The following is a 20816-nucleotide window of genomic DNA, read 5'->3' on the forward strand; positions in this document are numbered from 1 at the left end:
AAGCAGACACCACTGGGTCTCAAGGTTAAAAATCTTGAAGCTTGGTAAATAGGGGATCAGAAGACAGAGTGACGTCATCTGAGTTCTGCAGATCCTGTACTGGGGCTCAGAAGGATCAAGCTCACCACACCAGTGGATAATTGAGGAACAGCAGATAGAAACTGGTGCAGTTGTACTGTGCTGTGGGCACATGGTGGGGTCAGACACTGACTACAGGTGGCTGATAAACATCACCATAATGAGCGCATCCAATGTGGTTAGAACACATTGGGTTGACTATATCGTATGGTGGCCAAGAGGGAAGCAGTAGACACTGCCGATATGGGTCAACAGACACTACATTCAGTCTAACAGAAGGCGACTAGACATATTACTGTGAGTTAATGGGAGGTCAGCAGTCACCGTGCTGAATCTAAAGGAAGGCAAAAAAACCCCGTGATACTGAGTTAATGGAAGATCGTCAGTCACAAAGCTGGAGGCTAAAGGGGTGAAAAGACACTCTGCTGTGAGCAAAGGGGTCAGCAAAAATTGTAATGGCAGTGAAAAGGGGTGGTGAGACATGATGCTCCGAGCTAACGGGGAGTCAGCAGACTTTGCTGGATCAAAAAGTTGTGATAAGACAAGATATTGTGAGCTGATGGTATAGGTCACTGTACAGACACTGTGCTCTAGGCCCACAGAAGTGAAAAGAAATGCTGTAGGTTAATGGGGCTGACATATCCTGGGGTAAAACCTACTGTGGCGGTGGCTAATGGAGGATCAAGAGGAATTGTGCTTAAGCCATTAGGAGTCAAATACACACAGTAGTGTTGGCAGCGAGGGTGCTAACCGAGGGTAAGCATAAACCATCACGGGGCCTCAGTGAAGGTCACCTTCATGAAGCAAGGCCATTTCAAAAGCCTCCAGAGGACTAAGTCTCCCATTGCCAGTGTTCTTATCTGATCTAGTGGTCAAGATTCCTGGTTTTCTCCCTGGAAGCCCACATATGGCTCCTGTTGTGGGAACCCATAACATTTGTATTGTTGCTTTTAAATTTTAATTGAGATATAATTTATATCAATAAAGTGCACAAATCTTAAATTTACTCATTTAATAATTTAATATGCATTCCAATCAAGATACAGAATAGTTCTTTCACCCCCCAGGAAGGTCCCTCCTACCCCTTAGGATTTAATCCCCATCCCACAGGCAACCACCGATCTGCTTTCTGTCACTGTAGATTACTTTTATTTATGTTTGACATTTTCCATAATAATAAGAATAAGAATAAGAATTTTAAAACATAAAATTGAAGTTTTTTAAATGGTTGAGCTGAAGATTAAAAGAATAAATAAGATAACATCTTGATAAATGTAATTAATACTCAGTAAATGAGGGTTAGGGAATGCTGTTTAAAAAATGCATAAAGTATATTATACACATTCACGTGTATGCTGTATTTGGAGGCATCTGATGATTAATCCAAATATCCTGGGTCTTCATATTTATTATGAAACATCCAGGAAACAAAACAAAAACATGTACTTAATTTAGCATCAATTTACTATAGCATAGTGCTACAAAATACTAATGGCAAAGGATTAACTTTGGTGGATCAAAATGGTGCATTAGAAAACATTTCCAGGGTGCCTGGCTGGTTCAGTTGGTAGAGCATATGACTCTTGACCTTGGGATCATGAGCTGGAGTCCCATAGTGGGCCTAGAGCTTACTTAAAAAAGAAAGAAAAAGAAAAAGATAAGCTTTACCAAAAAAAAAAAAAAAGAACACATTTTCCAAGTTGAGAGGTTTGGGTATACACTAACAAACCTCCACTAAAGGGTATTTTTCAGGCAAAGAAGAAAATGATCCCGGATGGAATGCAGAAAGGAATGAAGAGCAACCAAGATGGCAAACAAGTGGGTAAAATGAAATGAACATATGAAACAAAAATGTTTTGTGGGGATACATGACTGTATCTGTGTATGTGTGTATATGTTTGTGTGTGTGTGTATATATATATACACATATATATAATATATACATATATTACATATAAATATATAAACCCCATAATACACTATTACATTTTAAAATATATATGTACATACAGCTATATGAGCAAAGTTTCTATTAAAAATTAGCTTTAAAAGATAATTTCTTGGGGAAAACCATAAAATACTATCAAAGGTCAAAAAGGCGACTTAAAAAATAAAAAGACAAACCATATTCATGAATACAACAGCTTCAAGCCATTTTACACCTTTCAGACTGGCCACAGTTTGAAAGACTGCTAATAAGTCCTGGTGAATACGTGGGAAAATGTAAACTTCATCTCAAACTGCTCATGAGAATGTAAGTTAGTACAACCTAGAAGGGGAAAAATCCAATTATTTAACAAAGTTGAAAAACTTCTGCATCAATCTGAAGAACCCAGCTAGGGGACAGAAACAATACCAGTTATTTTTTAATGAAAAGAGCTTATTATAAAGACTTTTTAGCTAGTCGCAGAGTTACTAACCATGTAACTGAAAAAATAGGGAACATTAAAATTATCGTGGCGATAGCAACTACAGGAAGCAGCTGGGCTAAGGTAACAAGGGAAGAAACTGGAATTGAAAAGTTGGAGGAGTAATGTCATGTGGGTGGGACTCACACCTCTAGGGAGGTGGCACTGGCCAGCGGCTGCCAGCGTCTCTGAGGGGGTGGGAGGCGTACTGTACGTAGGGGGTTCCATGGGTGATGGAAATCTACAACCTGGATTAAACTACCACCACCGGGAGGAACTGCTGCTTGGCCAAGGGAAGAAGTAACACTGGGCTGACACTCAGATGAACAGGGAGTTAACAGGAAGGGGAAAAAAAAGAGCATGTCCCTTCTTCCTTCCTCACCCTCAAAGTTTATATTTAGTATCTCTTATTGGGAAGACTCAACAGGAAGAACATGGCAAGACAGAAACATGTTTTGTAGAGTCACAGCCCAAGCACCACAAAGCACAGTGTAGAAGGGGGATGTTAGAGCGAGGGCACAAGAGCTGAATCACTTAAACACTGCCTACACTCTATGACCCATCAGTTCCGTTTTTAGATTTAGACACCAAACACAGATACGATACAAATGTCTTGCACCAAGAGAATGCAGAGAGAAATGAATGGACCAGACCTATATTTATCCGTGTGGACAGACCCTGGAAAGGTAACATTTCATGAAAGGAGCAAGCTGCAGAACTTTCAACACTGTGTGATACCATTCATGTAAAGTTTTTAAAAGCAATAGGGTATTATATATTGTACAGTTCACACTATACACACAAAAATTCTCAGGGTAGATGACAAATTCTCAATGTTGAAAGGAAAACCTTAACTTTAGAAGAAAGAATAGGAGAATATTACCACCCTGAATCTGATCCATATTCCAACATAAAACCTCAGCAGAAGACTTAAAATTAAACAACCAGGCACAGTCCGTGAGGACATATCTGTAACACACATAACTGAAAAAAGATTTTTATATTCTCATATAGTAAAAAACAAAGCCAATGGACACTTAAGCCAAGAAGTAAAAGAGAAGCTCATTAAAAACAATTAAAACAATTAAAAACAAACTCTTTGCTCATTAAAAACAATGAGCAAATGATAGAGCACTGTCAGTGCACAAAAGAAAAAACTGAAATGGCCAATCAGCAGACAAGAAGCTATGCCACCATACCATAGGGAAATGAGAAATCCGAATGAAATGAAAATGACAATGAACTATCCCCTAACAGGAACTGGGATGTATTTTCACACCAGTGTAGGAGCCAAACTGTTACAGGTGTACTTTGGGTGCAGGGTGACCAGATGACCCAAAGGGCTTGATCAAATGGTGATGAGAGTCTTCACAAAGAAGCTTTCTCCATTGTACAAGGCAAGGGCCGGCCTACGTGGGTTCTCTGATGTTCTGTGAGGTGTGCTTTCCGGCAAAAGGCTTTCCCACATTCCCGACACTCAAAGGGTCTCTCTCCTGTGTGAATTCGCTGATGTTCGATGAGGCGCACTTTCACGTAGAAGGCATTTCCGCATTCGCTACATTCGTAGGGTTTCTCTCCGGTGTGAGTTCTCTGGTGTTGACAAAGGGATTTCTTCATACTGAAGATTTTTCCGCATTCGCTACATTCATAGGGCTTCTCTCCTGAATGCATCCTCTGGTGTTCAATGAGGCGTGCTTTTACGTAGAAGGCGTTACCACATTTCTTACACTCATAAGGTTTCTCTCCTGTGTGAATTCGCTGATGTATCCCAAGAGATGAGTGTACCCTGAAAGATTTCCCACAGTCATTGCACTGATAGGGTTTTTCACCTGTGTGAGTCCTCTGATGATTATTGAGAGTCATTTTCATTCTGAAGAATTTCCCGCATTCACCACATTTATAGGGTTTCTCGCCTGTGTGAATTCTTTGATGTTGGTTTAGGGATTTCTTTGCACGGAAGTTCTTCCCACAGTCCCCACATTCGTATGGTTTCTCCCCTGTGTGAGTTCTCTGGTGCTGGGTAAGGGATATCTTAACTCGAAATGTCTTTCCACATTCACTACACCCGTAGGGCTTCTCTCCTGTGTGAGTTCTCTGGTGAATCATGAGGGTTGCCTTCTCAGAAAAGGTTTTCCCACATTCGGGACATTCATAAGGTCTCTCTCCTGTGTGCGTTCTCTGATGGAGAAGGAGTTGTGACTTCCTGCCGAAAGATTTCCTACATTCGTTACACTCAAAGGGCTTCTCCCCTGTGTGAGTTTTCTGATGAGCGATGAGGTATGACCTTGCACTGAAGGTCTTTGCACAATCTGCGCATTCATAAGGTCTCTCCCCGGTGTGTATTCTCAGATGTTCAATAAGGTTTGATTTCCGGCAGTAAGCTTTCCCACATTCGTGACATCCAAAGTTTTTTACCCCTGTGTGTGCCTTTTTAGGACCAACAAAGCCTGTTTTCTTGTAGAAGATTTTCCCGTAACCATTATATTCAACAGCTTGGTCCAAAGTTTGAATCTTCTGATGCCGGAGGTCATTATCATGCCCGAGGGCATTACCCCCAACAGAACTGTTGTCACACAGCAGTGAGAGAGATCCTTTAAAAACAAATTAGATCACCTTTTCACTTAAAAACTCAACAACGGCTTCCCCTGTCACAGTATCAAGTGAAAGTGCTGCATAAAGTCTATTTAAAAAGTGCTTAACAGAGCCTAAAAATCTCCACATGATTGCCCCCAGCTAACTCTCTTGATTTTGCCTCTCACCACCCGCTGTTAAGTTGCACTGGCCTCTTTGCTATTTTTAGGATATACCACTCAGACCAGACCTGACACGTACTATCCTCTCTACCCAAAATATTCAAAATCTCCATGGTTCTGTCTCTCTCCCATCACTGATGTTGGCAGACTCATGTTAACCTCACCAAAGAGTGTTCCCTGAGCACATTCTCGACAAGCACAGAACCATCACTAGCCAGCTTTCATATCTTGCACGGATTTTCTTTTTACCACCAAACATGATGTATTTGTCTCTGCTCCCATTCCCTCATCAGACTGCCAGCTCCAGGAGATCAGAGCTGTTAGGTCATTCGCTGCTGGACCTCCACACCGTGAACGTGACCAGATTAGAGCGGATACTCATTTAAGATTTGGTGGAACACTAAATGAATGAATGAGTGAAGGCCCGACAACAGAAGGCGTCCCAGGCAACAGAGGGAAGGAAGGCAAATTCGAATACTAAAGAGAGGCACAACAGCTAAGAATGTCAGAGATGAGGTGGGCAGGGATAGAGAAGAAAGGCAGATAACGACAGAAATCAAAATAAAAGCGCACGGAGCACGTGAGCGTGAGCATAACTGGCGTGTGTGATTTAGGGATCTGAAGTGCGCGAACCTTACGTGGCCTCCAGTCGTTTCCAAAGCACGAGGGCCTCTAAAAAGAGAGTACCAGAGAACACCTCCCAGAGTGTTTTGACCTGCATTTCTGGGCTCTCATTTCCCGTTTCCATATGTCTGGCTACTGCACACTCACCTGGGTAACCAGGGCCTGGCGATTCCTCCTCTAATATCCACAGCTCTTCCCCTCGCTCCAATTTGAAGATCATCTCTGGTTTGGCCACGCAGAGGCCTGTTAATGGGAAATGGCACAGGACATGGGCCAAGTTGTCTGAGCTTAGGGCCTCTGATGGAGGAGGAAGGTGCATCTTCGTGAGCTGCACAAGGAAGGGGGCCCATTTAAACCTTTCACTGGGGGGAAGCGACGACACACACACTTCCCGGTGCCCCCAACTGATCAGTCACCTGGGACCCCTGCATCTAGAACTCGAGCATCATCAACGTCTACAAAGGCTGCACACATCCCAGTAACCAAGAAAGGACACACATGCGACCGGGAGTGACATGGGAGATAATCCTCACCCACAGATGCCAGGTTGCTGTAGTTCTCCAACATGACATCCTTATGCATGGTCCTCTGAGCGGGGTCCAGTCTGTGCCATTCCTGTCGGGTAAAATCCACAGCCACGTCCTCAAATGACACAGATCCCTGTAACAACAATCTGCAAGGATCAGAATGGGACACACAGAGAAGATGTGTGGGAACTAATTCCACGGAGCACTAATGTAATAAGAGTTAACTAGGAGTTGGGGCGCATGGGTGGCCCAGTGGGTTGAGCCTCTGCCTTCGGCTCAGGTTATGATCTTTGGGTCCTGGGGTCGGGTCCCGCATCGGGCTCCCTGCTCAGTGGGGAGCCTGCTTCTCCTTCTGCCTGTCCCCCTGCTCATCTTTTCTCTGACAGATTAATAAAATCTTTAAAAAAAAAGAAAAGGAATAAGATGGAGTGCCTGTTCTCAAAGACCTCATGCCCCAATAAAGAAACTTGTATATAAACACATTCTTGCCAGGTGCCTGGGTGGCTCAGTAGGTTAAGCATCTGCCTTCAGCTCAGGTCATGATCCCAGGGTCCTGGGATCAAGCCCCGCATCGGGCTGCCTGCTCAGCAGGAAGCCTGTTTCTCCCTCTCCCCCTCTCTCTGCTTGTGTTCCCTCTCTCACCATCTCTCCCTCTTGTCAAACAAATAAAATCTTTATTTTTTAGCACACGGGAGCTGTGCTAGACTCGTGTGCAGGGTGCAGCGGGCTTTCACAAGGGATGGAATGGGAGTCTACTTTGTGTATCAGATTCAGCTCGATTCAGCTTCATTTGGGGAGACAGAGCTTTGAATCCCTAAACAAGAATACAATTTCTCCCCACAAACATGGGGCAATCACATAAGAAAAGGCAGGAAAACATGAAACACACATGGTGAGTTAGGGAACCTCACATAGAACAGTGTGACGGAAAACAGCACTTCAGGCTACAATGAAATAAAGGCTGTGGAGACACTCAGGGCCCAGAGAGTGGAGGGAATTTGGGGCTCTTCTTCCCTACACATTATCAGTCTCTAAGATATTTGACTGCATACACCATCAGAATATTTTCTGACCTTGGCACAATATATTCATACTTATAAATTATATAGAAGTACTGTCAAGTGGGGGAAAAGCACAGAATATTAACTCCCAGAAAAATGGCGTGAGCAGATGGGTTGGGGCTGGTGGCACATATTGAGATTAGCAAAACAAGAGAGATACTAGGCTGGCAGAAGGGGAAATTAAAATAGATCTTGGACCTCAGCTGGAGTGTTTATGACACATACTGATAGACATCCAGCTGGCAGGTGGGTATATGATTCTGAAGCTCCGAAGAGAAGGCCAGGATAGGCCAAGGCTTGGGAGGCAATCACATTTCAGTACCAGCTGAAACCACCAGAATAATCTGGATAGCTAAGAAAAAAACAAAGAGCTTGAGAAAACAAGTACTGAGTCAGCAGGGACACCAAAATGGCAGGGAGCTTGAAGGAGGGTACTGTGGGACAGAGAGAATGGGAGAAGTCCTGTTTGGGTTTTTGTTTTTTTTTTTTTTAATGCAATCCTGCCCCAAAGTCAGCCCCAGAGTCAAAGCCACAAGCTTTGTAGAAGCAGACACCTCGCACTCTGAGGAAGAGAAATCTTTTTCTTTAGCAACGAGAATAGTGCTCTGAAGAGTGTGGAAAGGAGAGCGCCTGGGTGGTTCAGTCGGTTAAGCGTCTGCCTTCGGTTCCGGTCCTGATTGCAGGGTCCTGGGATCAAGCTCCACATCGGGCTCTGTGCCCAGTGGGAAGCCTGCTTCTCCCTCTCCCACTCCCCCTGCTTCTGCGCCCTCTCTTGCTGTGTCTCTCTCTGTCAAATAAATAAAATAAAATAAAATAAAATAAAAAGCGACTGCCTTCGGCCCAGGTCATGATCCGGGCGTCCCGGGATCGAGTCCCGCATCAGGCTCCCAGCTCCATGTGGAGTCTGCTTCTCCCTCTGACCTTCTTCCCTCTCATGCTCTCTCTCACTCTCTCTCTCCCTCAAATAAATAAATAAAATCTTTTTTTTTTAAGAGTATGGAAAGGATCCACATTGCCTTTTCTCTAACCACCTCCCCACATGGCCCTGAGGGTAAACACAGTTATAGAAAGTGAGAGCCAAAGTGGAGAGATTAAAGCCCTAAGTCTCCAGCCAAAAGACCATGGAGGGGACCGTGGGGGAGCGGGATCGTGGAAGGGAGGAATTGCGCTAATAAAATAGCCTAGAATACATGAAACAAAACGAAAAGAACTGGAAGGAAAAAATGGGCAACTCCACATTTACAGCTGTTGACCTTCGACACTTCTTTTACTAATAAAAGTAACTAGAAGACAGAAAATCAGCAGGGATATAGAAAAACTGAACACCAACCAACTGCCTTTGCAGAGCATTCCACTCAAAAATATAGAAATTAATTATGTTTCTTCAAATACACATGGAATATTCACCAAGCTAGAACACACTCAGCATCATAAAACAAACCTCAACACTCTCCAAGACCCGCTGGGTCCCAAGGAAAGTTGACCTGGAACAACCAACTCCGAGATATATTTTAATAAAACAATTAGAATTTAGAGACAAGGAAACTATTCCCTCAGGGCCTCCAGGCAAAAAGATGAAATAACTCCCAAGACAAGAGAATTAAACTGGCATCAATTTCTCAAGACACAAAGCAGTAGTCATGTAGCACTTTCAAGAAAGTGAAGGGGGAAAAGTACCAACAAAGGCACTCCGATGCTTTAGACTTGATGCTCTTCAAGTATCGAGGCTATCAGAAGCACAGCTGAGTGGGCCAAAACACTGGTGCCCTCCCCAAGGAATTTCATAGAGCTGCACCATCCAATTTGGTAGCCACTAGACACATGTGGTTATCGAAATTTAAGTTTTGATGAATTAAAATGGAGTAACATAGGAAATTCAGTCTCTCAGTCGCATCAGGCATATTTCCAGTGTTCAGTAACCACATGTGGCTAGTTACAGTCCTGGACAGTAGAGACCCAGAACATGCTCATCGCTGCCGGAAATGCTATTGGCCAGCCCTGTACCATCCAACCAAAACCAATGAATGGGAAAATTCTGGCAAAAGCCTAACAGTGAGCATTCCATATACTAATTGTAAAGCTAAGACTAAAACAAGGTCGAAAGACAATGTATAAACTTGAAGTTGTCCTGACAAAGTAGAAGAACAAAGAAAAATGGAAGAATAGAAAGAAAAAGAGAAAAGATGAGTAAGATCATTGACTTCTATATAGGCAAAGCTGAGATACAAATTAGATGTTATCAAAGATTAATAAGGAAAAAAAGGTAGGGCCATCTGGTTGGCTCGGTTAGTGGAGCGTGTGACTCTTGATCTAGGGGTTGTAAGTCTGAGGCCCATAGTGGGTGTAGAAATTACTTAAAAATAAAATCTTAAAAGGTAAACAGGTATAGTCGTTATGGAAAACAGTATGGAGGTTGTTCAAAAAATTAAAAATAGAACTAGATGATCCGGCAGTCCCCCTTCTGGGTATGTATCTGAAGGAAGTGAAATCACTATCACAAAGAGATATCCGTGTTCCCATGATCACTGCAGCATTATTCACAATAACCAAGATATGGTCCATCGGTGGATGAAGGGATAAACACGTGGTTTATATATACAACCAGATTGATTGAGTCATGACAAAGAAGGAAATCCCACCATTTGCAACAAATTAGATGAAACTGGAGGACATGATGCTAAGTAAAATGAATCAGACAGGGGCGCCTGGGTGGCTCAGTTGTTAAGTGCCCACCTTTGGCGCAGGTCAAGATCTCAAGGTCCTGGGATCGAGCCCCGCCTTGGCTTCCTGCTCATCGGGAAGTCTGCTTCTGCCTCTTCCTCTGCCTGTTGCTCCCCCTGCTTATGCTCACTCTCTCACCCTCTCTTGCTCTCTCTCTGACAAATAAATAAATAAAATCTTTTTTTTTTTTAAAGGAAATGAATCAGAGAACGTCAAATACTGTATGACCTCACTTGTATGTGAAATCTTTCTTAAAAAGGTCGGACTCATAGAAGCAGAGAGGAGGGCGCCTGGGTGGCTCAGTGGGTTAAGCCGCTGCCTTCGGCTCAGGTCATGGTCTCAGGGTCCTGGGATCGAGTCCTGCATCGGGCTCTCTGCTCAGCAGGGAGCCTGCTTCCGTCTCTCTCTCTCTCTCTCTCTCTCTGCCTGCCTCTCTGCCTACTTGTGATCTCTCTCTATCAAATAAATAAATAAAATCTTAAAAAAAAAAAAAAAGAAGCAGAGAGGAATGTTACCAGGGGGATGGGGGAAAAGAGGACATGTTGGTCAAACAATACAAAGTCAGTTGTGTAGATGAATAAAGTCTAGAGATCTATGGGCACCCGGCTGGCTCAGTCAGTGGAGCGTGCGACGTTTTTTTTTTTTTAAAGATTTTATTTATTTATTCGACAGAGATCACAAGTAGGCAGAGAGGCAGGCGGGGTGGGGGGAAGCAGGCTCCCTGTGATCCCAGGACCCTGGGATCATGACCTGAGCTTTAACCTACTGAGCCACCCAGGCGCCCTGGAGGGTGCGACTCTTGATCTCAGGTTGTGAGATCTACACCCACGCTGGGTGTAGAGATTACTTAAAAATAAAATCTTTAGAGATCTAACATATAGGCATGAAGAACATACTTAATAATACTATATTGAACAACGGAAATATGCCAAGAAAGTAAATTACGGGTGTACTCATCACACACAAAAAAATGGTAACTATGGGGGCGCCTGGCTGGCTCAGTTAGAGGAGTGTGTAACTCTGGATCTCGGGGTTGGGAGTTCAAGCCCCATGGAGGGGTGTAGAGATTACGTAAATAAATGCAACTTTTTAAAAAAAAATGGTAAATATGTGAGGAGATAATATATTTATTAGCTTACCTGTAGTAATCATTTCAATATGTATATCAAATTATCATGCCATATACCTTAAACATATACAACTTTTGTGAATAAATAAGCAAATGGAAAGAAAGGAGGGTTGACTGAGGGTACTATAAGAAGTATTAACACGAAGGGGTGCCTGAGTGGTTCAATCGGTTCAGTTTTGGCTCTTGATTTTGGCTCCGGTCATGATCTCAGGGTCGTTAGATCCAGCCCTGCGATGGGCTCCACAGTGAGCATGGAGCCTGCTTAAGATTCTTTCTCTCCCGTGGGGTGCCTGGGTAAGCATCCTACTCTTGGTTTTGGATCAGGTTGTGATCTCAGGGTCATGAGACTGAGACCCACCTTGGGCTCGGAGTCTTCTTGAGACTTTTTCCCCCTCCCTCTCCCCCTCTGCTCCTACCCCCACCCACACACTCTCTCTCTCTCAAATAAATAAATGGTTTTTTTTAAAGATTTTCTCTCTCCCTCTCCCTCGCCCCCCACCGCCCCGCTCACACCCTCTCCCTCTCTCTCTGAAAGAAAAAAAGAGAAGTATTAACACAAAGGGAATTACCAGCATAAAAATACAACCTTCTCAATTACCAAAAAAATTTAGAGGAAACACTCAATAAAGAAGCACAGTGAATATAACATACACACAGTTATTACATCAGAAGAGAAAATGAAAGTATTGAGACCAAACATATTTGTATTCTTTCTATCATCAAACTATAACAGAAATAACTATTAATGGGCTTACCTCACCTGTTAACGAAAAAAAGATTTTCACAGTGCCTCACAAAGCAGAGCCCACCAACACCATGCATAAGAGACATGTTTAAAACATAGTCATTCCAAAAGGCTAAAATTAAAGAGAGGGACAAAGATTTACCAAACGAAAACAATATAAAAGCAGGGATAGAAATCCTGATGCCAAAGTAGAATTCCAAAAGCAATTATATGAGCCAAAGGAAGATACTCTGTAATGTTAAACGCCCCCTCCAAAATGAAGATTTGAAAACAAAGATACGTGAAAATACCTATGCACAAAGTTACACAGCAAAAGCCTCTATAAACCAAAACTGTAGGAATGCAAGAAACAGAAGCATTCTTTAATGGGAGACTTTTAATATACCACTCACAAAATGAGACAGGTTTAGTGGACAAAAGAATAAGCAATGATACAAAGGACCCAAGCAACATAATTAAGAAGGTGAAACTTTTGGACCTATACATATTGAACATTACAGATCATACAAAATATAGTCTTTCTCAAGCACACACAGGATATTCACAAAAACTGACCATATAGTAGGGCACAAAGAAGATAATCTCAGTAGGCTCCTTAAAATAGAAATATGACAAACGCCAATCACAATCAGTACAGAAATTTAACAGTTAGAAATTGACAAGCTGATTCTAAAATTCATATTTAAAAAATTAAGGGACCTAGATAGCCAAAGCAATTTTGAAAAAGGAGAAAGAAGTTGAAGGGCTTATATTATCTCATTTTAAGACTTATAAAGCTACAGTTCTCAAGACAGTATGGTATTTTTTCAAGATACACATGACACAAAATAAAGTTTAGAAAGAGACCTGCACATAAATGGTCAGTTGATTTCTAACGAAGGTGTCAAGGATATTCAGTAGAGAAAGAATACTTTTAACAAATGGCCCCAGAAAAACTTCAGAGCTTGGATAGTCATGCCCAAAAAACTTCAGAGCTCATGAGTGCCTCGGTGGGTCAGTGGTTAAGCATCTGTCTTTGGCTCAGGTCATGATCCCAGGGTCCTGGGATCAAGTCCTGCATCGGGCTCCCTGCTCCGTGGAGAGCCTGCTTCTCCTTCTTCTACTCCCCCTGCTTGTGTTCCCTGTCTCACTGTGTCTCTTTCTGTCAAAGAAATAAATAAAATCTTAAAAAAAAAAACTTCAGAGTTCCTGAAGGATCTTACTCAACTGTAAAGACTTATTATCTCCAGAAGGTAAGGAGATTATGAGGAATTTTCAAAGTAAGATTTTTGTATTTCTGGTCATTTAGTTAACATGGTGTCTTATCATGTTTCTCCATTATAAAGTTACCAATTTTCCCCAAGTCATTAATGAGTAATCTGTGGGGATGTAACTTGAGACTAAATATTTTGTTCCTCATTAAACTTTCATCCAGTAGCTTTGGCACTCATCAGTGATGCTTGCTTGGGTCGATTATTACTTTAATGATTTCAAAATACTTATTTTTCTAACTCTCATTCTTTCCACACTATTAATTGGCATTGGACATTAAGGAAAGAACTTTCCCTGTCTCCTCTTCCTTCATTTATTATCAATATGGACTTACGGTTTAGCTTGGTCTCCAACCAGATTCAACACCTAGCTGCACCCAAGACCGTATGCCACGTGTGGGTAAAATGGCCAGGAGGGCAGAGAAGAAACTTCTCTGGGACCCTGTCATGAAAAAATAATGAACTTGATTCCAAAATCTGCTGGCAGAGTCCTAACAGGGGCCATAGTTAGATAAGGAGGATATAGGGATACAACAGTTGATGGAATTAAGGTGGAAGATTGGATGAAAATGGGAATGTCTGAATGGACTTTACGGGAAGTAGTTACATCTCCATCTAAATGTATTTCTGAGATGGATATTGTGTCTAACGAGGGAATACTTCTCCTCTCTAGTATGGTAACACAGAAGGAATAGAAGTTCATCCTTTGGGCAGTATTAATTGTACATGATAACTGAGAATCTTCAGAATTGCCCAAGCCTACACAAGTTGTTATTCTTGGTGGACAAAAAGAGATTACTGCTTTTAATTAATGGCATGTTAGAAGCTGGAGTGCTGGTCCAACAGATTCTCCTAGAACAGCCTTGTGTGACCTGTGACAAAGGTGGATGGCACAGGAAGACTAACAGCAGATCATCAGGGCTTACATAATTTAGTAACGCTTTCTAGAATCAGTAGCTTCTGATATGGTTTCAACAGTGGAAAAAACAAAGAAAAGTAAGGAGATTGGTTCTCAGTGACTGATCCTGCAAAGGCTTTTTCTTCTACCTCAATGTAGGAAAAGAGTCAGTGGTACTTTGCTTTCACATGGGGAAGATCCCAATTTCCACGTACGGTACTACCACGGTGTTCTCTGAATTCTAGAAGGGATTTAGACTTGATCCAGGTCCCAAGGACAATAATACACTACACTGATGACATCATGGTAAAGTCAGAAACTGAAATTCAAGCCAGGACTGACTGACTCGCAATAGCAACACATGGCGAACAGAGGGGAGTAGATAAATCCGACGAAAATCCAAAGGCCTCCTCAGATGGTGAAATTCATCAGAATATGCTGATAGCAAGAGCGATCCATGACATTCCACAGGTAACCAAAAATGAACTCTTGCTGGACCACCAGCATGGGCGAGAGCCAGAAACTGACTGGCACTTGAAAGGAGCCAGAAACTTCTGTCATTCTCAGAAGGTCAGGAGGCCTCAGGCCCTGCATAAGGCATGAGTGATGGGATCTACTCTTCTTCCTGAAAGGAGGATTCCACGTCACCAGGTCAACCGGCGCAGGCATTTCTTTCATATGATGAAGATCAGGGATCTAACCTTACCTGCAAAGCTAGAGAGGAACCATGTGTCCCCACTGGGATGACAGGATTTTCGGCAATCATTGTGTGTAGAGTCTATAAATCGAAGAGCAGGCCAAATACTAAAATGTCATCTGTTCACCGGACCCACATGTGCCCGGCAGCCCAAGGCTTTGCTGTGGGAGCAATGACTCTTGCTATGGGCTAAGGAATTCTGGGCAAAGCCTAAACCTTAGAAGGAGGGAGGCTGTCTTGGTCTTGGAGGGGGTAGTTGCTTTACCTAGACATCTCATCTTGACGTTGAATGTTCATGTTGAAGGTAAGTCATTATAGTGGGTCAGACAATAACACAGTGATTTGAATATTGGCTTCCTTTCTTGCAGGCTTCATCGGTCTGATGACCAAATTATAGGTGATGAGTTCACGAACCAGGTCATTCAGGGGAGTCAAATCAGCACCCCAAAATGTCACTTTTGTATTAATAGTTTTTTTAAAGATTTTATTTATTTATTTGACAGAGACCGCAAGTAGGCAGAGAGGCAGGCAGAGGCTTTAACCCACTGAGCCACCCAGGTGCTCCCAAAATGTCACTTTTAAAAGTACCTGTTACTGGTATATTTACTTCCTTAAACTCTTCTGGTGAAATCAGTTCTAAAGAGGACAACATTCCAGTCCTGATGTACTTCCAGTCACTGCAGAATATCATGTACATCGGATGTTACATAGGAATCCGATTTATTCCAGTTAATTTAACTTTCTTCTGTGTGCTTTGTAGACTGAGGGAGTACTTTGCTTTTAAAGCTGGTTACCTATTGACTCCTCTCAAAACATTGCATGGAATGTAACATTCTAAGCCTCCCCACAAGTGAAAATATATGGATGTGTTTCAACCAAACCCAAAAAGCTGAAAGAAGAACTATTCAGAAGTAGAAATATTTATTTCAGGATCACACTTGCAAACATGAGAATAACTCACTTATGGATCCCAGTGTAGCCCTTCTGTAACTGCAAAATTATGTTTATGTTGCTGCTATATTAGAATAATTTGTAAAGGGCACCTGGGTGGCTCAGTGGGTTGGGCCTCTGCCTTTGGCTCGGGTCATGGTCTCAGGGCCCTGGAATCGAGCCCCACGTCGGGCTCTCTGCTAGGCAGGGAGCTTGCTTCCTCCTCTCTCTCTCTCTGCCTGCCTCTCTGCCTACTGTGACCTCTCTCTGTGTCAAATAAATAAATAAAATCTTTTTTTTTTTAAAAAAAAAGGAAAAAAAAGAATAACTTGTAAATGTCATCTTGAAATAGAAATACATATTTTGGGGTGCCTGGGTGGCTCAGTCAGTTAAGCATCTGCCTTTGGCTCAGGTCATGATCCCAGGGTCCTGGGATCAAGCCCCACATCAGGCTTCCTGCTCAGCGGGGAGCCTGCTTCTCCCTCTGCCTCTGCCTCTCTTTCTCTCCATCTCTCATGAGTAAATAAATAAAATCTTAAAAAGAAAAAGAAATACGTACTTTAAGTGTTAATGCAAAGGTAAATGAAGAAAACTCTTTAAATATATGAAGTATGTTTATTTTTCCCATAAGAATCATAAATGTTAATGAATTACCTATAATGGAAATGATTAATGACTCATGAGCCAGCTGGTTTGGTCAGACATTATACACAGACTTCGGTATACTCCAGGTGTTATTGAACTTGTGAAATTCTCTCGTCTAACCTAAATTTACATTCCACGGTCATAATGTGTAAATGTAGTCTTACTAGAGTAACTGAACACATAAACAAACAAACAAACAAAAAACCCAGAAACCTACTGTTGCCTACCGCTGGTACTAAGCAAAAAACACAGCGTCTGATCAGGTTATCTGGATTTTGAAGGATATTTGTTTCATATCTGTGCATATTGTTAGCTCCTATCTATAAAATTACCCAAATAAGGTCATATTTGAATAAGATCCTGAAAAAAAGTAAGCCATCTCAACTGCAAAAAACAGTAGCTCGTTGTATGTGTGTGGGTGTGGGTGTGTGTGGTGAAAAAACATATTTAGAATTAGCCAGCTGGACCCAGTTTTGATGCTCCCATTTTTGCCGGCAACATCCAAAGCACCATAGTCAGGAGCCCGTCGAACATATGACTTCTTCTCTCCATTGGGCCTGATCAGGATGTTGATGATCTTGGCTACGTCAATGTCATAGAGCTTCCTCCCAGCCTGTGTGATCTGCTGCTTGTTGGCCTTGACGTCCACAATGAACACAGGTGTGTTGTGGTCTTTCTGTCCTCTTCACGGCTGGCTTGGTAGTCAGGGGGAATATGATGACGGCACAGTGGTCAAGCTTGTTTCTCCTGGGGGCGCTCTTTTGAGGCTACTTAGGCTGCCTTCAGAGACGCAGAGTCTTGAGCCGTCAGAAGTTACGTGGCAGGCAGATCTTTTTTGTGTGTGACTGGATGCCTTTCAGCACTACTTTCTTGGCCTTCAAGGCCACCACTTTGGCTGCAGCTTTGGGAAGGGCAGGGGTTTCCTTACTAGCCTTCGGTGCCATCTTAGTGAAAGGGAACCATGGCTCTCTTGATGCCTTTGGCCATCAGGATCCACACTCATATGATTCTGAAACCATCCACAACTTGGGCTAATGAAGGCAGGAGCCCAGGAGGCTCACGAGCAAAATTACTGCGGTGATGGGGATGGAGGTTATGTACGGACCCAGCAACATGGGCTTCCACTCACTAAGGCTGATCTGGCTCCAACCACAGTCACGTGCCCAAGGTGCTAGTCGCAGAGACCAACACTGAGTCTCTGATATGGCACCATTCTCTGGGGTTATCACCCACCAACCTGGTGGCGGCATGACGACACCGGACCGCTCCCGTCATGGAAAGGGGAGCACGTTGTTACAGGAATAGACAGTCACTATGAATATGGAGTTGCTTTTCCTGCACACCACGCTTCTGCCAGAACTACCATCTGTAGACTTACGTGCTGCCCTACCCACTATTGTGGTATGCAACACCGCGTTGTTTCTGACGACGGAATTTACTTCACGGCAGACGATGTTCAGCAACGGGTCTGTGCTCGTGGAATCCACTTGTCTTACAGGGTTCCCCACTGTCCTAAAGCAGCCGGCTTGACAGAATGGCAGAACGGCCTTCTGAAGACGCAGCGGCAATGCCAACTAGGGGGTAATGCCTTGCAGAGCTGGGGCGATGTCCTCCGGGGGGCTGCACGGGCTCTGAATCAGCATCTAATACATGGCACTGGCTCTCCCATAGACAGGAGTCGCGGCTCCAGAACTCAAGGGGTGGAAACGGGAAGTGGCACCAGCCACTATTACCCATAAGGACCAACTAGCAAAAATGTCCCTTCTCGTCCACCATGTGACCTTATGTTCTGCTAGTACAGAGATCTCTGTTACAAAGGGATGAATGCTTCCACCAGGGGACATAGTAGTGATTCCATTTCCCTGGAACCTGGGACTGCCACCCAGCCACTTTGGGCACCTCATGCGTCTGAATCAGGCTGATTGAGTCTGACTACCAAACAGAAATTAGGGTGAAGTAAGGAGGTATACGCCTGAAACACAGAAGGCCCCTTGGGCACCTGCGTGGTGGCTCAGTAGGTTAAGTGTCTGACTCCTGATTTCAGCTCAGGTCTTGATCTCAGAGTTGTGAGTTCAAGCCCCGTGTTGGGCTCATGCTACGCTCCGAGCAAAAAAAAAGGCCCCTTAAAGCATTCTATCGTGCTCTGTGATTAAAGTTAATGGAAACCTATACAACCCAATTCAGGAAAGACTATTAATAGCCAGACCCTGGAGGAATGAAGGTTTGGGTCACCGCACTAAGCAAAGAACCATGACCCACAGAGATGCTCGCAGAGGGCAGAAGGAATATGGAATGGGTAGTAGATGTATTTATAAATACCAGTTATGACTACATAATGAGTTCCAGAAATGAGGACTAAAATTTTTATGAGTATTTCTTCCTTGTTTTGTTATGAACATCTGTAGAAGACAATTATTTTTGCTTTGTGCCCTCCCTTAGCCTCTTATCATCCAACATAAAGTCTATGCATAATGATTAGCTTTACATCACAGTATTTAACTTATGGTATATCAAGGAGAAGAGTAAACACCACTCAATGACTTTGCATCCTCTTCTGAGGAAATAATTGGCCTGTTTTCAGCTGTACACGTGTACACGTTGGACAGAAGGATGACCCTATTATTCTCTTTATTTGGGGACTGAGCGTGATGTCAGGTGATGCATGTGGAAGCCAAGCTGACAAGGGGTGGACTGTGATGGTCAGTTTCACGAGTCAAGTTGGCTAGCCATCGCCCCCAGCTACTCAGTCAAACACTGATCCAGGTGTTGCTGTGAAGTTATTTTGTGGTTGCGTTTGAACATCTCCCATTAGTTGACTTTAGGAAAAAAGATTATCCTCGATAATCTTGAGTGGGTTTTATCCAATCAGCGGAAAGGCCTTAAGAGCAAAACTGAAGTTTCCCCGAGGAAGAAGGTCTACCTGTGGATGGCAATGTCAGCACCTCCAGCCAGTTTCCTGCTCTGTGGATTTGGGACTTGCTTAGCCAACTCACACAATCACGTAATTCAATTCTTTGCAAAAAATCTCTTAAAGTACCTACAAATATATACCCACTACTGGCTCTATTTCTCCAATGGAACTCTGACTGATACAGAGTACCCCGTTGGGCCTTTAATCCCTATAAGACATGGAGGAGGAGAAGGCAGACACAAAGGAGAGGGTCACGTAAAGACAGAAGCAGAGATTATAGTGATACAGCCACAAACCAGTGAATGCCTGTACCCATGAGAAGGTGGAAGAGGTAAGGAAGGGCTCTCCCTTTAGGTAATAAAGCTAGAAGAATTTTGAGGCAAGTGACAGGAAAAACCCAGACTTCCCTGTAGAGAATGTTGGAAGAAATATGGACATTACAGGGCACCTGGGTGGCTCAGTCACTTAAGCGTCTACTTTTGGCTCAGGTCATGATCCCAGCGTCCTGGAATTGAGCCTCACATTGGGCTCCCTGCTCAGCGGTGGGGGGCCTGCTTCTCTCTCTCCCTCTGCCTGTCTCTCCCCGTGCCTGTCTCTCCCCATGCCTGTGCTCTTCTGCTCTCTGTCAAATAAATAAATAAAATCTCTTAAAAAAAAAACAACCAACAAGAAATATGGACGTAGGGACGCCTGGGTGGCTCAGTTGGTTAAGCAGCTGCCTTCGGCTCAGGTCATGATCCCAGCGTCCTGGGATCGAGTCCCACATCGGGCTCCTTGCTCAGCGGGGACCCTGCTTCTCCCTCTGCCTCTGCCTGCCATTCTGTCTGCCTGTGCTCACTCTCTCCCCCTCTCTCTCTGATAAATAAATAAAATCTTTAAAAAAAAAAAAGAAAAAAAAAAGAAAAGAAATATGGACGTTAAGGGCACTGCTGGAGAGGGCTCAGAAGAAGGTAGAAAGGATGGTAGAAGAAGTTTCTATCATTTTAGACAATACATATATCATTAACACAATGTTAACAGCCATATGAACATTAAAGGTGCTTCTGGTGAACCTTCAGGTGAAAATGAGGAACATCTTACTGGAAACTGAAAGAAAGACTTTCCTTGTCATATAGTGGCAGAAAATTTGGTAGAATTGAGGTGTACCTTGGTTAAGCATCTTCGGCTCAGGTCATGATCCCAGGGTCCTGGGATCGAGCCCCACGTCAGGTTCCCTCTCCCCCTAACCCTCTCCCCAGCTGTTCTCTCTCTTTCATAAATAAATAAAATACTTAAAAATTAAATTAAACTAAATTCAATTTTAAAAACTTGGTAGAATTGTGTTCTATAGTTCCATGGGAATGAAACCTTATAAGGAACGAACTTGGATATTTAGCTGAGAGATATTCAAGCGAAGTACTGAAGGTATAGCCTGGTTTTGTAAAAGGTAAAGGTAAAAC

General features: G+C 43.2%; 1 protein-coding gene across 2 annotated transcripts in view; it reads right to left on the reverse strand.

Moving 5' to 3' along the window:
• Positions 1–3848: 3848 nt before the first annotated feature.
• ZNF157 (zinc finger protein 157) overlaps positions 3849–20816 on the reverse strand; it is a 32059-nt gene continuing 15091 nt past the window's right edge. For both annotated transcript variants that reach the window (XM_013057582.2, XM_013057583.2), the window contains exons 3-5: positions 6397–6523; positions 6011–6106; positions 3849–5077 (exon numbers count right to left, since the gene is read on the reverse strand). In XM_013057582.2, the coding sequence (XP_012913036.1) occupies positions 3855–5077; positions 6011–6106; positions 6397–6523 (1446 nt within the window). In that variant the 3' untranslated portion in view covers positions 3849–3854. The remainder of the gene's footprint in view (positions 5078–6010; positions 6107–6396; positions 6524–20816) is intronic.

This window comes from Mustela putorius, unplaced genomic scaffold (assembly GCF_011764305.1).
Source record: "Mustela putorius furo isolate JIRA1106 unplaced genomic scaffold, ASM1176430v1.1 tig00003903_pilon_pilon_pilon, whole genome shotgun sequence".
Classification (NCBI taxonomy): Eukaryota; Metazoa; Chordata; class Mammalia; order Carnivora; family Mustelidae; genus Mustela; species Mustela putorius.